Source organism: Nannospalax galili, unplaced genomic scaffold (assembly GCF_000622305.1).
Source record: "Nannospalax galili isolate Female #2095 unplaced genomic scaffold, S.galili_v1.0 scaffold666, whole genome shotgun sequence".
In the NCBI taxonomy this organism is placed as follows: Eukaryota; Metazoa; Chordata; class Mammalia; order Rodentia; family Spalacidae; genus Nannospalax; species Nannospalax galili.
In genome coordinates, this window is record NW_008356473.1 from 5,150,884 (window position 1) to 5,170,588 (window position 19,705).

General features: G+C 40.2%; 1 protein-coding gene across 5 annotated transcripts in view; it reads right to left on the reverse strand.

Annotated features, from left to right (window-relative positions):
- Positions 1-2,664: 2,664 nt before the first annotated feature.
- Fktn (fukutin) overlaps positions 2,665-19,705 on the reverse strand; it is a 60,368-nt gene continuing 43,327 nt past the window's right edge. For all 5 annotated transcript variants that reach the window (XM_008854658.3, XM_029556945.1, XM_029556944.1 and 2 more), the window contains one exon: positions 2,665-3,817. In XM_008854658.3, coding sequence (XP_008852880.1) covers positions 3,604-3,817 — 214 coding nt within the window. In that variant the 3' untranslated portion in view covers positions 2,665-3,603. The remainder of the gene's footprint in view (positions 3,818-19,705) is intronic.

Sequence of the window (19,705 nt, forward strand, 5' to 3'; positions counted from 1 at the left end):
TTTTTTGAAGACAAGGCATTTTTTCAGATTAAAAGTAGGAAGGCAGCCTAACAATTCTAGATAAGAAACACTTCTCTCCTAAGCGGGGAATGACAGAAACACCCGGAAATGTGCCTCACAAGGCACTGTTCAGCTTCTCTGTCAAGCATGTGAAAGGGGTGAAGACGCTGCAAGCCGTCTAAGTGCTAAGACAAGCGCCAGATGGGAAGTCCCGGCACACCTGTGTTTTAGCTTCAGCTCTTCTACTCAGGTTATTCCTTGGGATTACTTACAGCTATAAGAATTAGAGGGACAAAATGAATGGTTTTTTAAATCTTTACACTTGATCTTAGCCAAAAGGCCAAGAAGCAATTGCTTTTTTTAAGTTTTAAAAATGCATTCGTTTTTATTTTACGTGTAGGAAAGGCGTGTTTGGCCTGCATGTTTCTAAGTGTACCCCTATCCTGCAATGCCCATGGAGGCCAGAAGAGGGCATTGGATCCCCTGGAACTGGAGTTGTTGGCCACTACGTGGGTGCTGGGAACGCAACCTGGGTCCTCTGCACCGAGCTGGCTCTCTAGCCCTAAAATGAATACTTTACCAAAGCCTTTTCTAGCTTTTATGACTCGAGCCGGATGATCCTCACTTCAAGTGTTAACTTTAGTTGGGTGCAGGCTGACAGACATTCTAAGGTATAGCCATCACATTTCAGGGTTTATAGCTGGGGAACTGGGAAACACACTGACCAACTACTCAGCTATTCTTAGAGATGCCCAATTTTTGTCATTATTAGTTGATTCCAGTGGCCAAATGCCAACAACTGCAGCAAAGGGGCGGCAAGTGCTCTGTGCTTAGAGAAGTGGCTATGGCTGTAAACTGAGAAAGATTCTGTTTCTCAGGATCCCTCTGGAGATATCCATGGAAGTCCAACTACTAAGTTAATACAAGAGGTCTTCATCAAACAAACCAGGCAAACTGGACCAGATAGTAATCATAATAGGAGAATGGCAGTTGGCACACTCAGGTAAAGAAAGACGTGATCTGATAAGATAGCCAAGCTCTGTGGACCCTCAGCAGAGTTCAAATGTTATGAAGCACAGGCTTAAAGCGTGGCTGAATCATGATCAGATGCAGGCCTAGTCTTCCAATTCTGGTGAAAGGCTTTTGTTTTCCCCAAGGTGGAGTGGAACCTAGGAGCTAAACCTATAAAACCAGAAAGAGGACAAGATCTGGTCTATGTAGGGAATACAGAACCTCTGCCAAGGGGGTCAAGGTAGCTCAGAATCTGGACACTCAAGGACAGAGACAAGAGAAATAACTTGATCAGGGTGGGAGAAATATCCTAGAGAAAAATAGGAGACACCTAGAAATGTGAAATGTGCTTCCAGATACCAAACACAAGCAAATGGTCCTCTCCAGGGTGGGTGGGCTTGTCCCATGAACTATTCTTACCTGTTACATTGCTTTGATGCATTAAAAAAAAAAAAAAAGATAGGGTTGGCTATCTAAAGACTGGATTTATATTCCTATGGTCTAGGAAAGAACTGATTATGACCTGTCATTTGGGGACAAGTCTGCTCATAACTATTACAGGTCCCTAAAAATCTGCTCATGTTAATTATGGAAAGAGTTGATGATTCTACACTGAGAACAGATCCTGACAGACATACTGTCAGTTACCATTCACCAGACAGTTTTCATGTTGTTTTTAAATTTTGGAAGTAGGTGGTTTTAAGTTACTTCCTCAACTTTGTTTTGGAAATTCTGTCAGCCCATTCCCTCAGATGTTCTTGTTTCCATTTTTAAGGCTCCTTAGTAGCTCCAGTTTTGGAGGAAAATCTGCCAAGCTGCCCTAGAAAGCAGTCATAAAGACCACAGAGAGTATATAATTTCCTTTTCCAGACAAAGAAAAAGATAGCAGTACCCAGTGTGCTTGAATTATGAATTTCTGTGGGTTTTTGTTTTGTTTTGTTGTTTTTATTAAACACAGGGCTGCCCTCTAGCCCCAACTGGCCTGGAACTTGCTATGTAGAACAAGTTGGCCTCAATCTCACAGAGATCCACCTGCCTTTGCCTCCCAAGTGCTAGGATTAAAGGTGTGTGCCAAAATGGCCCTCTCTGAATCGTTTTGGTTTTTTTTTTTTGGGGGGGTCTTTTTTAAGACAGGGTCTCCCTGTAGCCCCAGCTGGCCTGGAACTTGCTATGTAGACCAGGCTGGCCTTGAACCTAACAGAGACTCACCTGCCTCTGCCTCCTGAGTGCTGGGATTAAAGGCATGTGCCACCATGCCCAGCTCTGAATTTCCTTTTATCTCAGAACACATCATTCAAGTGCAGGTGAAAAGATGGGCATAACAGCTATCTCAGGCTACTCACATATGTATTTTGAGAAAGAAAAGGAAATCAAAGGAGGTAAAGGTAGGTATTTGGTAATAGAGAAGTCTGCGTTCTTGCCCCATTTATACTCGGCACACTGAAAATCTAGAGATGGACACAGGCTTCAAGAACACCGAACTGCAATGGGGAATAGCTGTTAGGTTCACAGTAACCCTCTGTTTTGGAGACCTGAAGTAGTATTGAAATAGAAGAATACTTATGTTTTAATGTGATTTAAATTAGTGTGTTGACCATAAAGATATGGAGTTGTGACTGATGAATAAAGAATATAGTCTAGAAAATTCAGAGGTATTTCTATTAATATTTTAGTGTCAACTTTAAAATTAAGGGTACAAGGGTTACAAATTCAGAAAATATAAAAATATCAATGAAAACTTATTTTTTTAAATCTAAGAGTGATTGAGAACGAAATAAGGAAATTAAGTTTTGTGAAATCACAACTCTCAAAGTCCTTTCAAATAATAGCAAGGTCTTGCTGGAATGATAATTTTTCAGTTGGTGCTGCTAGAAGTCAGTGAGAACATTCCCAAGGTGGTTGAAATTTAAGCATCACATAAGCATCAGCTTTCTTCTCACTCCAAACATGAAAATAAGTGTTCATCCTGACAAGACTTGAAATTAGCTCTCTTTCCTGTGCTTTAATCCAATTCCGTATCACGTTGCTTGCATGATGCGTCTGCTACCAACTCTTCTTAATGCCATGTAAAGTCTAATCGCTGAAATACACAGTCTTTAAAGTGGCTCTAACAAACCAGCTTAAAGCTAACACAGCAGCTTAAAGCACAAGGGCAGGAACAGACTTCATAACCAGTGGATCTTTCCTTAGCTTTGTATGATGAGCTTATTTTCCAGTCTAACTACTTAACATTTTTAAAAATCATTTCAGAATATATTACATTGTTCTTTAGCTCTTCAAAGGGTGGGGAGCATCCCTCAAAGGAAAATTGGGGTGCCTTACCAAAGGAACAGGAGTGAGGCAGACACGTGTTCATTCGTCCCTTCCCATCCACCAGAACTTAGTATTTTACCTGGCATTAGAAACTCTTAAATAAAAATGCTGAATGAGAATTAAGTCAGATGTCTTAGAAGTTAGAACTTTTTTTGTGTCTTCAAACTTGTCATCTGTCTTCTTTGGCTCCCATTTTTGTGAGACAAAAAGACAGCAACTCTTAAACAGTTGTCCACCTTCTGTTGGGGAGAGAGATTTTCCCACTTTAACTTAGCATTCTTAGTATAACTGGATGACTTCGTCCCACTCAGAAATAGGCCAGATCCCATTGGGTCGCACATTTGGGGGAGAGCTCTTCCAGTCCCATGTCCTTACAGGAATCTTCCAGGTCTTACCATAGTTGGCTTCGATATATTCAATGGTTTCACAGGGTACATGGACTTTCATGTCTACAAACTCAGTCCAGCACAGTGTAAACTTGGGAAACAGATACCTGCAACAAAACACAGGCAATTTGGGAAAGGTCAGGTTTTAACAGTGGAAAGTGTAGCTAAGTAACCCAATTGCTACGTAGTCTTGGCTGAAGGACAGCCCTTTCCTATTAAACAGATTTTTATCTGTTTAGTAGCCCTTTCTTTGTTCAGTCTTAACAACACCCTGATTTTTCTCTTCTACTTCCAGTCTGTATGAGGGGAAGCTAACCCGATGAGAGATGAGAAACAAAGCAAAACCCAACACAGGCCTGGTTAGCAAGTTACAGTGATTGTAACTTCAGAGGTGGGAGCATGCCGAAGTAAGGCACAGCAAAGTCAGCCTTGGGATTTCTATGGGATACCGAGGGAAGAGGTGCACAGCAGTTTCCAAAAGATGGAGGAAAATAATCATTTTCTTTCTTTGCACAATTTGGATTTCCAAAAGATACAGACTGATTTCAAGGAGCATTCCAAGGCTTTTCCTTTGCTCCACATTTCATATAATCCAACATGTATTTTCTTTCTTTCCTCTCAAATTCTAAAGATAGCTCTAAAGCAGTCTAAGAAATATTGATTATAATGAATCTGACTGTATCTAGCACAGAATTACATGAATTTGTAGTTTAGGAATTGTCCTAGTTTACTTTCCTAGTCCTGTGATTAAACACCAACCAAAAGCACCTTGGGGAAAGTTTATTATATCTTACAGCTCACAATCCATCATCAAGGGAAACTAAGGCAGGACCCTCCAGGTAGGAACTGAGCAGGCTTGCTCAGCTACCATTTTTATACGGCCAAGCCCATCTGCTTAGGGATGGCACTGCCCACAGTGGGCTGAGTTCTCTCACATCAATCAGCAATGAAGAAAATGTCCTACACACCATGGCCAATCCAACGGAGGAAATTCGTCAACCGAGGCTCCCTCCTGACAGGTGTCTCTAGTTTGTGTCAAGTTGACAAAAACTGACTAGTACCGAAGTTAACACAAAATGTGTTTCTTAAAGGTACTTTGGATGAAGGTGGGCATAGTGATACATGCCTGTAACCCTAGCATTTGGAGATAGAAGAGGATCCATATACAGTGGGTTCTAAGTCAGCCTGGGTTATGTAAGACCTTGACTCAAAACAAAACAAAGCACACTACAACACCTGGGTTTGGTTTCCAGCACCCAGATGGTAGCTAACAACCATCCAAAACTCCAGTTCTAGGCAATCTGCCACCCTCTTCTGTGCTCTGTGGGCATTGTATATATGAGTATACACATATATGTACATTAAATAAAAAAGATATTTTAGATCAAATTAATTGCACACCTGATACTACAAAGGAAAGCTAAAACTAGCAGGTCTGTTTAAGGTTACATAGCTTTATATTCTGTGTTGGTTTCTTAATGAGAAGCACTTCTCTTATTTATTTTAATTTTATGTGCATGAGTGTTTTGCCTACCTGGATGTAAGTGCACCGTGTGTGTGCAATGCCTGCAGAGGCCAGAAAAGGGCATTGGATGCCTTGGAACTGGAGCTACAAACAGTTGTTAGCTGTCATGTGGGTGCTGGGAACTGAACTGAGGTCCTCTGGAAGGGCAGCCCAGTGCTCTCAATTGAGCCATCTCTCCGGTCCTGAGAAGCATTTCTTTTCTTCACAACATGGAAAGAACGTTCAGTAATTAATCCTGAAGTGGCAATATCAGAGAACATAGGAATTTAAAATACCAGAGAATTAAAGAAGGAGTAGAGAATTATGGAAATGGGATCTAACTGCTTTTGATACTGTATTTTACCACCAACTGAAAACAAAGAATGGGTTTCTGCTTTTGAGCATCATGTTTCACCACTAAGTGGACATAAAGTCATACAGGAAAATAAGGCTGAACAAATCTTAAGGAAAGCAACAAGTGCCTCTACAACAGCCAATGGGCACTGGCAGTGAATGGACAGGTCCAGCTGGCTTCTGTGAAAAGAGCCACAGCAAATCTCATAGCTGAGAAAGAAATGAGATACAGCTTAGACCCACCATCTGCTGGTCCCAATTTCACTCTGCACATTCATATTTGTAGAGTTGCTTATTTTGTCCTGAGACATATCCATCCGTCAGCCTCCCAGTCAGAAGATGGTCAGCAGTATGTCCATCTGTCCCATCCTAGCAGGCTGACACAGTAAACCTGAATTGACGCACATGCAGTCTACCTAGTAACACAGGACAGGAAACTTCTCTCTTAAATATTAGCCCCTATGGTCTCAGCAAAGAGCAGAAAGAGAAAAATAACAGATCTATGATAAACATGGTTAAAGAGAACACTACAGGTTCTATAGAAGCAATGCTTTGAATAAAGGAGAATCTATGAGGAAAACCAAAACATTTAGACTATATAAACAATGTGAAAATAACACGGAAACAACTCGTCTCAAATGTTAACTTGTTCCTAACCAAAAATATCCCTTAACTCTATGGTTTTCTTTTCTCCAATTATTTTTTTAATCTATTCAGCAAAAGAATATCTTAGCTTCCTAGGAGAAGAGGAAAGATAAACAAACCATAAAATGTGAAAACTGTAAAGCTGGACTGTGGAGAGGAAGGGTGTTAAGTCACACAGAGCAGTGCATGCCATGAACTCTGTCCAGTTTACCCGAAAATGATAGGACTAAGATACACTATAGGTTTACAATGTCACCTTGGGTTTTAGAGGCTATGATTAAGTCTGGCAGAGCAGTCTGCACTTTAAATCAGTGGGGCAGTATTCAAAATGTGAACAGATTTAAATTTAGACTAAGGCAACCCTAAATTAGAGTACAAATTAAAGGGATTTTACTATCACAAAAAATCCTCCCATCTGTTTTCTAACTTATGTCAGTTCATCTTATTTTTGCCTAAAACTAGTTAGAACAGCTGCTAGACTTAAGAGTTGGTTGTAGTAAATTTTTTTTTTTCCCTTCAGATATCCTTAAATCTATAAAGCTACTGGGGGGGGTGTTAAAGTTAATTTCATCAGCTTAATTGTACAATCTATGAACATGATTGCTAAATGAAAGTAAGTTTTTTCAGCATCCTCTAAGAACATTGTGTTTACTGTTACTAATTAACTAGGCTAAGTGAAATAGAGACATTATCAAGTACAACCAAACCTGACTTTTCAAAATGTAAGTTTGCATTAAACTCTGGAGTTGGAAGAGCACAGCCACCTCCCTCCCCACACACCATGTACAAAACAACACAAATGGTTTATTCTCATTAGCAATCTTACTCCCCCCTTTACCTATTTCTTTTACTTGTGCTATGCCAGTGCTAACCACTCGAGTACACTGTTCAGTAGAAGCAGTGTCAGATCCTAAAGTTTTACCATTAAATATGATTGCTCACTTTTCATATCTTCCCTTTATCAAGTTAAGAAAATTTCACATCCCTTTTAATTCAAATTTTTCTTAAAAAACCTTTGGTTAATTATGAAACCTATCAAGTTTTTTTTTGTTGTTGTTTTTCTGGTCTTTTTTGAGACAGGGTCTCCCTGTAGCCCCAGCTGTCCTGGAACTCACTATGTAGACCATGCTGGCCTTGAACTCACAGAGATCCGCCTGCCTCTGCCTCCCAAGTGCTGGGATTAAAGGCGTGCGCCACCTATCAAGTTTTTGATGTCATCAGTTTAAACAATCATGTAGGTTTTAAAAAATATTTTTATTTATTATTTTTATGTGTGTGAGTATATTGCCTACCCATGTTGTATAATGCCCTGAGAGGTCAGAAGAGGGTGTTGGATCCCCCCAAACTGGAGTTCCAGACAAGTGTTAGGTGCTGGGAATTGAACTCAGGTTCCCTGCAAGAGCAGCCAGTACTCTTAACTGCTCTAGTCCTTCATGTAAGTTTTTTTTTTTTTTTTTTTTTTTTTAACCCTTGTTTTTTTCTTCTTCCCTTTTAGTCAGGTTTAGAGATGAAATGCAAGGCCTTGTGCAAGAGGCAAGTAGTCTGGCACTTTCCTTTAATCTTTTTGGGGTTTTGGGGGGGGGTTTCTTTTTTTAGTCTTTTTTGAGACAGGGCCTTTCTGTGGCTCTAGCTGGCCTGGAATTCATTATGTAGACCAGGCTGGCCTCGAGCTCACTTCCCTTTAATCTTTTAAAGAATTACACACACCAATACACATCCATTACAAAGCTCTTTTAGTATATTTTCATCTGTGTTTACTGTGTAATTTCCTTTTGTTAAATACTTAGTTATTTGTATTTTATGTATATAACTGTTTTGCCTGCATATATGTATGTGTACCAAGTGTGCGCCTAATGCCTACAGAGGCCAGAAGAGGGCATTGGATCTCCTGAATCTGGAGTCACAGAAGTTGTCCGTTTCCCATGTGGGTGCTGAGAACCGAACCCAGGTCTTCACTGAGCCATCTCTCCAGTCCTGTAATTTACCTTCTTAAAAATATTCTGGTGCTATCAATACTCAGGTTTGCTTAATCTCATAAAGTTGCTTAGCTTCTTAATATTTTTGGAAATAGGTTCTATGATGTACATGTCACATACTGTGTGAAGCCATGACACACAACTTACTTTTTTATAAACCACTAAGGTTTTGGAGGAAAGAGAAGGGGAAGGGTTTCTGATTACTAGTTCTGTTTCCTGAATGGGTATAGGTATCTGGATCTTCCTGAGTTGATTTTGGTTCATATTTTTACAAAAATTTTTACCACACGTACTCTTTACCCAATTGTCACATTGGTCAAATTAATGTTACCCACATCATTTTCTTCTCATAGCCAGTGTAACACAGCAAGAAGGATAGAGTGAGACATCTTGGGTTTGGGGAGTAAATATAATCTTTTGTTTTTTCCATCTTTCCCCTTTAATCAGTCTTGCTAATTATCTGTTTTACTGGTTTATTTTTTAAACAAAACACATTGGGAACTTTTGGTCTTTTATATTCTTTGTTTACTATTTTCTTATATATTCTTTGTTTATTGTTTTATTAGTGTCTTTTCTTGGCTTGCTTCCTTCACTTTCCTGAGGCCAACTCCATTCATCGTTACTTACTTCATGTGAATGTTTGCCTTACAAGTATATTGCTCTCTATATTTTCCCTTTATATCCTGCAATTTCAGTGTGTTCTTCATTCACTATCTTTCAGTGCAAAGTATCTTATAGTTTCTACTTGTTTTCCCCCATCAATATTACTAAGGGATATTTTAAAATTCCAGATTATTTAAATATTTTTAAATTATTAATTCCTAATGCAATTCCATTGTGCTCACAGAATGATTATTTATAGAAATAATCATAGAGGAGCTGGTCATGGTTGCACATGCCTTTAATCCCAGCACTTGGGAGGCAGAGACAGAGGCAGGCAGAACTCTCCACATAGTGAGTTCCAGGCCAAGTGAGGCTACAGGGAAACCCTATCTCAGAAAGACCAAGAAAAAAAAAAAATCATATAGTTTTTCTCCTTTAGTTCATTCATGTAGAAAATTATAAACACAGATGAAGACTTTTATTAATGTTTTGAAATTTATTAAAATGAACTTTATAACATATGTAATACATGACTAACCCTCCCTCTGGATTTTTTGTTTGTTTTCCTTCTTTTCATGTGTTTGTATGTGTATGTGTGTGGAGGAGCTTGTGTGTTCAAGTGCCTGGAGGCTGAAGTTGGTATAGGAATCTTCCCTGATAGCTCTTCCATCTTATTTTTTAATATTTTATTTAGTATTTTTATTTTATGTGTATGTGTGTATTGTCTGCATGTAGGTAAGTGCACCCATGTCATGCAATGCCCATGGAGGACAAAAGAGGCTGCTGGGTCCCCTGGAACTGGAGTTAAGGACAGTTGTTAGCTTCCATGTGGGTGCTGGGATTCAAACCCGGGTCCTCTAGAAGAACAGTCAGTGTTCTTAACCGCTGAGCCATCTCTCCAGCTCCCCATCTTATTTTTAAAATATTTTATTTTTATTTTATGTGTCAGCATGTATTGTCTGCATGTATATAAGTGCACCTGTGTTGCACAATGCCTGTGGAGGTTAGAGGGCATCAAATTCCCCCTGGAACTAGAGTTACAAACTGACAGTTGTTAGCTGCCATGTGGGTGCTGGGAATCAAACTCGAATCCTCTGCAAGAGCAGTCAGTGCTCTAAATCACTGAGCCATCTCTCCAGCCCCCCATCTTATTTTTCAGGCAAGATCTCTTAATCAAACTCAAAGCTCAGTGATATGGCTGTCTTGCTAGCAATCTTGCCCTGGGGATTCGTCCTTATCTCCATAGTTCCTGCTATACTGGAATTACAGGTGAACCAACATGCCTACCTGGCATTTATGTGGGCTCTAGGGATCCAAAGTCTGATCCTCTTGCTTGTATGTCAAGAGCTTTAACCAGTGAACCACCTCCCCAGCTTGCTTATGGGTTCTTTAATATATCTTCAAGTACAAACCAGTACAAACTGCTTATGGGTTCTTTAATATGTCTTCAAGTACAAACCAGGTCTAAGTTTTCTTAGTCTTTCTGCATATGTAAATGTCATTTTCATCTCACTCCTGGATGCTACTTTCAATTATACATAAAATTCTACACTGACAGTTATTAGTCTGTAGCTTTGGGAAGAAACTAGAACCTTATCTTCTGGATTGCATTACTGCTAAAGCACACTTGCAACTTTTTTGATGAGCAATCTATTTTTTTTTTTCTTGTTTGTCTATAGTAAAACTTGTGTTGGGTATTGGTTTCCTGGCATGGTGGCGCATGCAGCACTCAGGAGGCAGAGGCAGGCGGATCTCTGTGAGTTCAAGGCCAGCCTGGCCTACATAGTGAGTTCCAGGGCAGCTGGGGCTACAGGAAGACACCATCTCAAAAAGACCGAAAAAAAAAAAAAAAAAAAAGAAAGAAAGAAATACCTTAGATTTATTACTTACCCTGTTTTTCTGTTTTTGAGACAGGGTCTCCTGGTAGCCCCTGCTGGCCTGGAACTTGCTATGTTGCTATGTAGACCAGGTTGGCCTTGAACTCACAAAGATCTGCTTACCCTTGCCTCCCCAGTGCTTGGATTAAAGGCATGAGCTACCGTGCCTGGCTGATATTTCTGCATTTTTAATCTAAATCCATAGAATGAAATGAATCTATTTTTAAGTGAAATCTCAAAAAAGTATACAAGTGAGACTGAAAAAGATTCTTGTGTAAGGCTTGACAGCCTGAGTCCAGTCTCTGGAACCCATACGGTGGAAGGAGAGAACCAACGACTCCTGCATATTGCCCTCTGATGTCCACATATACACTGTAACACACGTGATAAATGAATGCAAAAAAACTGTATATGCCCGAGTAATCACCACCTTAACCACAATACAAAGTATTTCTACCACCCAAAGTTCTCTGTGCTCCTTGCTAGTCATGCAGTAACTCCCCCTGCTCTAAGCAGCCTCCAGACTTTACTATTCTCCCACTCACTTTTCCTGTGCTACAAGTTCAACCAGGGAGGGTTTTGTTTTTCTTTTATGTTTGCAATGATTCTGACTCAGTCTCCTGAGTGCTGGAAATGCACACAAACACCACTATACCCAGAAGATTATTTCAAATAAATACAAACACATAGTATGTCCTCTTCCTATCTGACATCACTTGACATAATAATTCTGAAGATTCAGCCATGTTAGAATCTAGTAATTCTTTCTCACTCAGTAATATGCCATTGTTTGAATATCTCATGATTAATGTTTCTGGTCACCAGAAGATGAGCACTTGAGACATCTGGGAAGTATGAATCAAACTACTACATTTGGCCCAACTGAATGAAACTGCTAACAACATTTGTGGAAAAGCCTTTTACTATAAATATCTTCATTTCTCTTGAGATACTAGCAAATATAGAATGCTATAGAACGCTGTTTAAACAACAAAATATAGTGTTGTTTTTTTTTAAAGACAGGGTCTTCCTGTCACCCCAGCTGGCCTGGAACTCACTTAACAATTAAGAACACTAGTTGTTCTTGCAGAAGATCCGGGTTTGAATCTAACAATTGTCCATAACTCCAGTTCCAGGGGATCCAGTGCCATCTTCTGACCTCTGTGGGTATTGCAAGACGTGTGTGTACTTAAATACATGTAGGCAATATACTCATACACAAAAATTAAAATAATACATAAAATATAAGCTTTAAAAATACATTTTTTTACTTCACATAAACGAAAATTTTGCAGTTCATTTATTCTGAAGGAATTTTCTCTTAAAAAAGCAAAGTTGAGGGCCAAGACCTCTGCCTGCCCCATCTTCTCGGCTCTCAGGCCTGCTCAGCTCACTGGGATCTGTGCATACCCCAAACCTGCAAGCTCCCCCACCCCACCAGAAATTAGCATTCCCATCATAAAGTTTACTGAGAATGGTAGCCTAGCTGATGCACATGACAATGAGTTCAACATGGCAATGGTAAATATGTTCAAGCAACTCAAAGAGGACATGAATAAAAGACTGAATAAAGATGATGAAAACACAAAAAATTGAATGAAATAACTAAAACAATTCAAGACATGAAACTAGAATTCAACAAAGAGAATCTCTGAAGAAAAACCAAGCTGAAATAAAACTTAAATGAAAAACTCAGTAACTGAAACAAAAAGCTCAGAAGAAAGGATCAAAAAGGGACTAGATGAAATGGAACAGAGAATATCAGATCTTGAAGACAAGGTTGGGGAAATGGATCACTCAATCAAAGAAAACATCAAATCTAAAATAACCCAGGAGCATACTGTGCAGGACCTCTGAGACACTATGAAAAGACCAAATCTACAAATCATAAGTATAGAAAGTATAGGTACCACCTCAACTGAAAACTGCAGATGACACAGAGTTCAATAACTATGCTGATAGAATATTGAAGCATTTGTTTTATGGTCTAGATTAGAACATTACTAAGAGGAGAAACTAAAATATATTTACATCAGTATCCTTAGCACATAGCAGTTAGACATAAACTTTACAGAAATGAAGTAACAAATCACTCAAAAACTATGCTTGGATGGGAATGAAGTCTACAGAGGATGAGTCAAAATTCTCTGAAGATCTATTCAATAAGCAGGAACTGCAAATATAAAAAGTTACAAGAATCCAACAGATAAAAGACTTTCTATTGGGGGACAGAACTTTGCTATCCTGACATTGTTTTCATGAAGGGAGTGTTAACAATCTGAGAGAGCTCAGTGACACTAACAGTGTATAGCTAAGAACATGGGCTCTGACTGAAACACAGGGAGAAGGGCTGAGAAATGCCATCTTCTAAGCATGACACAACCATGGCAGCCATGAAATGATAGCAACTGTGCCACTGGCACTGAGCCAACAGAAGTCAGGCCCGCCCATCAGTCAGCTATGGATGGAAAGGCATCAGAGGGCCCTATCACTTACGTCTGAACTGTTGGCAACTAACAGATTCTAGGAGCTGGGAGGCAGGGTATCTAGCTGTGTAGTCACTGGTGAGCCTGCCACGCTCTCTAATGGATGGGCCCAAACCCATGGTCACACAGATGGCCCTACTTAGTCTGTGGGACACAAAAAAAAGCAAAAAGTCATGAACATAGGGAAAGAGATTTGTAGAGAAGAGTGGGGGGGGGCAGCTGAAAGGTGAGAGGGAGATAAGAGAGGATGTTGGGGGTGTACGTGAGAGTAACCAGAATGAAATATATAGAGGTATGGATTTTTCAAAGAACAAAACTTATTGAGAAGAAGGAGGGGTTGAAAACAGGAGGAGGGGGACAAAGGGAGGCGGAAGTGGTGCTCTAAAATGTTACAGCCCTAGGTTTGAGTCTTAGTTCTGCTTTTATCTCATCCATAAGATAAAGGCAGTAGTATTACAATTTCCCTTTCCAAAGTTCTTAATAAGATGGTACATAGAAAAGTGTGGTATAGTAACTAGCACATAGTATCTCATAAATGTTGTGCTGGATACTTTAGTGTCAACTTGACACACCTGGGTTGAGGGAGCCTAAATTGGGGAATTTCCTCCATTGGACTGCCTTGTGGCCATGTCTGTGGGGGTATTTTCTTGATTTTTTTGAGTGATGTGGGAGGGCCCATGCCACTGTGGGTGGTGCCAGCCAAGGGCAGGTTGTTCTGTGTTGTACAAGAATGCAGGCTGAGCATGAGCCATGGGAGCAAGCCAGTCAGCAGTATTCCTCCTTGGCCTGCCTCCAGGTTCCTGCCCTGAGTTCCTACCTTGGGCTTCCTGATGAACTGTGACCCAGGAGATGTAAGTCAAATAAACTTTCCTCCCCAAGTTGGTATTGCTCAGAGGTTTTTTTTTGTCACAGCAATGGAGAAACAATCTAGAACAGAAATTGGTACCAGAAAGTAGGGGTACTGCTGTGACAGATCTGACCTTGGTGTTTTGGGGAGGACTGTGGAAGTGTTTGGAACTTCAGGCTGGAAAAGCCATTGAGTGTTGCTGTGGAGCTTGGAACAGTTATGCTGAAAGAGTTGTAGACAATGAAGGCCTGGCTTGTGAAGCTTGTGAAGCTTGAAAAGGGAGCAGAAACTATCAGGGCTGGGTTTTTTTTTTTTCTTTTGAATTGAGAATCTGTGGGTTCTGTGGGCTGAAGAAGCAGCTGTGATTGAGAAGATTGAGACTAGAACCTGAAGTAAAACCTTTGCTTTACTGGGACAACTGATGCTGGTTAGCTGGGGCTGAAAAATCAGCTGTAAGTAACAAGAGACCGGCATCACTGTGGTGAAATCTTCTGGGAGGTTTTCCTCAAGGTTAGTGCACAGAAACTGTGGTATAGAGAGGGACCCAAGCCTCAATCTCAAGCTGGAAGCAGGATTTGGTAATGTGTAAGAGTCTCCTGCATGGTTCTGGTGTTGAAAACGTGAAGGGGTCACAGACAGCAGCTGAGGCCTGGCACTCTGAGAGGCCAGGAGAAGCCATCGGTGAAAGTGAAGACTCAGTTGCAGGGAAAACCCAGGATTGAAGGGGTCAGGGAAAGAATCTGAGGTGTGGCACCCTGAGAGGCCAGAAGAGGCCACTGATGAGGGTGCAGCCTCAGTTTCAGTGAAGACCCCGACTTTTTGGAGATGCCGGGACTGAGGGATGACCACCAAGGGCAGTGGCAGGTGTGGAATGGAGCTGGCCTGGGTCTGTGAGATGAGCTGTGTGTGCTGTGGACAGCAGAGTCAGAAGTGGAGTTGCCAGAACCCTTTGGAGCCCAGAACATTGTGAGTGAATCCCAGATGTCCCACCTCGAGCTACTTTGCTGGACTTTGGTTTTGCTTAGGTGTGCCCGATTCTTCCCTTTGAAATAAGACAGTATTTGTTTCGGATTTTACAGGAGCCCACAGTTAAGAGACTTTTAAAAGGACTGTGAGCTTTTAAATGTTTGGATTTTTTAAAGAACTATGGGGCTTTTAAGGTTGTACTGTCTTATGTTGTGATATTGTTAGCATCATATCTTTGGGACAAGAAATGGAAGGTTGTGGTCTAATAGTGTTGTTGTACATCAAGTTGACAAGGGGTCAATTATACTGGATAGCTTTAGTGTCAACTTGATACACCTGGGTTGAGGGAACCTCAATTGGGAAATTGGCCTCCATTGGACTGGCCTATGGCCATGTCTGTGGGGCATCTTCTTGATTATTGAGTGATGTGGTGACACCCCTGGGCAGGTAAGCCTATGTTGTATAAGAAAGCAGGTTGAGTGCGGGCCAGAGGAGCAAGCCAGTAAGGAGCATTCTTCCATGGCCTGTGCTCCAGCTCCAAGTTCCTGCTCTGAGTTCCTGCCTTGCGCTTCCTGATGAACTGTGACCCAGGAGATGTAAGTCAAATAAACTTTCCTCCCCAAGTTGGTATTGGTCAGAGTATTTTGTCACAGCAATGGAGAAACAAACTAGAACAAATGTTAACCCTTATTTTACCTCTAAAACTTCCAGCCTCTCTCCACAAGTTGATTCAAGATGGGAAGAAAGAAAATATAAAGAAACTTAATCATCAGTGGTAAGAACTGAAAAGTTGTAAAATAGAAACTCAGTATTTTCAGGTTTTTGAGGAATCTTCATATTTCCATAGTAGCTGGACCAATTTGCAGTCCCATCAGCAGTGTATAAGGGTTCCTTTTTCCCTGCATCCTCACCAGCATTGGTTGTTACTTGTTTTCCTAATGAGCTACTCTGAGATGGAATGCCAGTGAAGTTTTCACTTACATTTCCCTCACGGCTGAGGATGCTGAACATTTTTTTCATGGTTTTTTTTGTTTGTTTGTTTGTTTTTTTGTTTTTTTTTGTCATCTGTACCTCATCTTTTGAGAACTGTCTATTTTATTAGTTCATTTATGGACTAGGTTGTTTGGGTTTTGGTATTTAGCTTTTCGAGTTCTTTAGATAATCAAGATATTCTCGGTCACATGCACAACAAGCAAATGTTTTCTCCCATTCTACAGGCTCTGACTCAACTATTCCCTTTGCTCAGAACTTTAAAGTTTCACACAATCCCACTTTTGTCAATTCTTGGTTTCATTTTCTGAACTGTTAGAACTACTACTCTACTATGACCCGACTACATGATACCTTTTCTAGGTACACACTCAAAGGCCAACATACCACAGAAATGCCTGCACATCCCTGTTTACTATAGCACTGTTCTCAACAACCAAGTTATGGAATCAGCCCAGGTGAATGGATAAGCAATGTGCTACATATACACATGGAGTTATACTGAGCCATAAAGAATGAAATTATGTCATTTGATGGAAAAATGGATGCAACTGGAGATCATCATGTTAAGTGAAATGAGTCAGACTGAAAAAGACAAATATCACATGTTCACGCCCATTTGTGGATCCTAGATTCTAGATGGACACAAAATCATTTATATACATGCAGCATGAAATTAAAAGCAAGACTGAAGGAAGGAAGGGAATTAAGGGAAGTGGGGAGAAAGGGGAGGATATGGGGGAATGAATACGGTCAATGTACATGATATAGTTGAAACAACATGCCTTTATAAAACACATTACTACATACATACAATACAAATTAAGAAAAGAAAAATCTTCCCACCGAGAATTTCAGGTGAAGATAGTTTTACTTATAAATTCCAAAAATGTTTTAGAAAGCAATAATGTCAACTATGTGCAAATCCTGCAAGAAAATTAAAGAAGCAGATTACTCGTCACCTCCCCAATTAAACAAAAAAAAGAAACTGTTATACTGTCATCATGTTTTATTACTGGTGATTCGGACTCTATAGAAGAAATGAAGATATAAAAATGCAAATAACTTTTGAATGAAATAGATGTAGTGTATCTATAATAGATTTAATATCCAGAAATAAAAACTGCAGAAAAGAAGTAAAAGATTGATGATACTGGGGGAAGGAAATAGTTGCGCAGAGTACTGATCCAAGTCAGTTCTGTTGAAGGTGCTGTGCTTTGTGCCAGTCCAGTACTCAAATAGCAGTAGTAGTAAGAATATAGTAACGGTAATAGAAGCATCTAATACTAACATGGTACTTACAATATGCAGGTATTAACTCACTTACCCTGTTAACCCAAGTATTTAGGCCAGAATTAAACAAGTCTGAGGTTAAATCCTGGCACTGCCATAAGGGTCAATGACCTTAAACAACTACTCTATTTCACTGTGCTTTAGTTTCCTCCTAAGTTGGGGTGGGAGGGGAGAATACAGATTTTACAAGGATAATATAAGGATGACCTAAAATTTTACATAGATTATTATATAGTAGCAATCCATAGTGACTAGTATTTAGTAGATAATTGGGTAACTTCATCTTTACTATTGTTGTCAGTATTAAGTTTATTATGAAATCTTAAGACCAAGGTATCATTCAGAAGTCACGTAAAGTATAGAAAGAAAAGAATCTTTTCCTTTCCAGAGAAAACTAACCAATGATCCCATCCAGCTGTAAAGTGTATGAACCACAATGATCAGTCCAGCAAATAATCTCTATTGGTATAGTAGTGGCACTTTTATCTTGTGGGTAATCAACAGCTAACTGGACTTAAAGTCTGCTCAATGGGAGGGAACTCATGTGTGGTACTATAAACATAGCCAAATACACGTGCCCAGAGAAAAATCTACTTTTGTCACACCCCTCAACCAACGTAATTCCTTACTGTACTCTAAATATGTGCCCTTATATTTACAAACAAGTGTACTCTCACCACTCATCAAAGAAGTTTCTTTTTGTTACAGATGGAAACTATTACAAAGCTCCATAACTGATCAAATGTACAGAATAAGTGTCCATGAGGTACCCGGCCCTAAGTGACACAACTATACAATGCAACCTCTACACCTAAGATTTAGGGAACAAAGTGGAACAGGGAGCAGAATGAATGTTAATGCATCTCTCAACTCTTACCAGTGAATCTTCCTCATGCAACAGATGGTGATTAACCCAGAAAGCCACAACTGGTCAAAGTACAGAGAGCAAGAGACTGTAGAGTATTTATTGCTGAATAGGACATCTATATCAAACGTCTGCCACCCAAGGTTTGGGGACCATTGAGAAAGAGGAGGCAGAAATATTGTAGGAGCCAGAAAAGGTTGATGACCACAAGAAAACAGAGTTTTCCTCAGAGCTGGGAACTTGCTCATATGAATTTACAGCAATAGTAACAAGATGCACAAGACCCATGCAAACTCAAACCAGACAAAAACCCTGTATACAAGAAGGGAAGTGGATAAGAAGCCCCAACCTTAGCTAAGGAACTATAGGTAACCAATAACTACTGGGAAGGGAGAGTTGGTTTTCTTTAAGGGTGTGATTTTAGATTGGTTACACAAGCTCCAGTTGGATGGATGCACATAGGAGGACATTTAGGGACAAACGTGGCTGGATAAGCCTTAACACATGTTACATGAAATCTGGTAGGGGGCTATAAGAGGAGTGAGGATAGGGGAGATGATCAAAATATACTGTATGAAATTCACAAAAATTCAATAAAAAGGGAAAAAACGCCCCCCCCCTTTTAAAGCATTTTATAGTTTTAGGGTTTTCTCAGCATGAACTATACATGAGTTAAAAAAGCACAACATTATTAAGATTTAAAAATACTATGCTAGTTTTGAAAGTTTCAGGTCCTCTCCACTTTAGAAATGGTAGTGTTAAAAATACTGTATTTCCTTAAAGTAAAAATTGCTGACAAGAAGGAAAACGGCATATGGCTGAGGGGATCTTCCAAAGAATCTACTCCACCCAGCCATCTCCTGTTCTTTTCTCTGCCTTTTAAGGTCACAGTAACATGACAGAAAATCTGGGACTCACACCATCTGTCCAGACAGTTCCATCACTGCTCATTTCTCTTGTTAGTCAGAGCGCTTCGCACTTCCCAAACACTGCGACTCTAAAGAACAGCTGAAGCAGAGTGAAAGCTTCCTCCATGCAGAAATGGAGTGTTGGAAACACATACTTCTTTTGAGGTTTGTGGTTTTCAGATCACATCAGTGGAAAGAAAAACTTACCCCTTAATAGGAAATTTAAGAACAAAAGGTGACACTCTTAAATAAGTTCTCTATAAACAGATGTAGCAAGTTCAAAATGAGCTAATTGCACAGGCACGTAATCTGTAAACTTCTGAGAAAGAGGAGGACTAGCTTTCTTCACCATTACTGTAACACCAGCTAACAGTACTCAGGACATCTTGACACTGTCCAAGCCTTTCTTATGTATTAACTCTTAATCTTTAAAACAAGCCTATGGTAATTGTGCTGGATAGCTTTAGTGTCAACTTGACACACCTGGGTTGAGGGAGCCTCAATCGGGGAATTGCCTCTATTGGACTGGCCTGTGGCCATGTCTGAGGAGCATCTTCTTGATGAGTGATGTGGGAGGGCCCAGCCCACTGTGGGTGGTGCCACCCCTGGGCAGGTGGGCCTGTGTTGCATAAGAAAGCAGGCTGAGCAGGGGCCAGGGGAGCAAGCCAGTAAGCAGTGTTC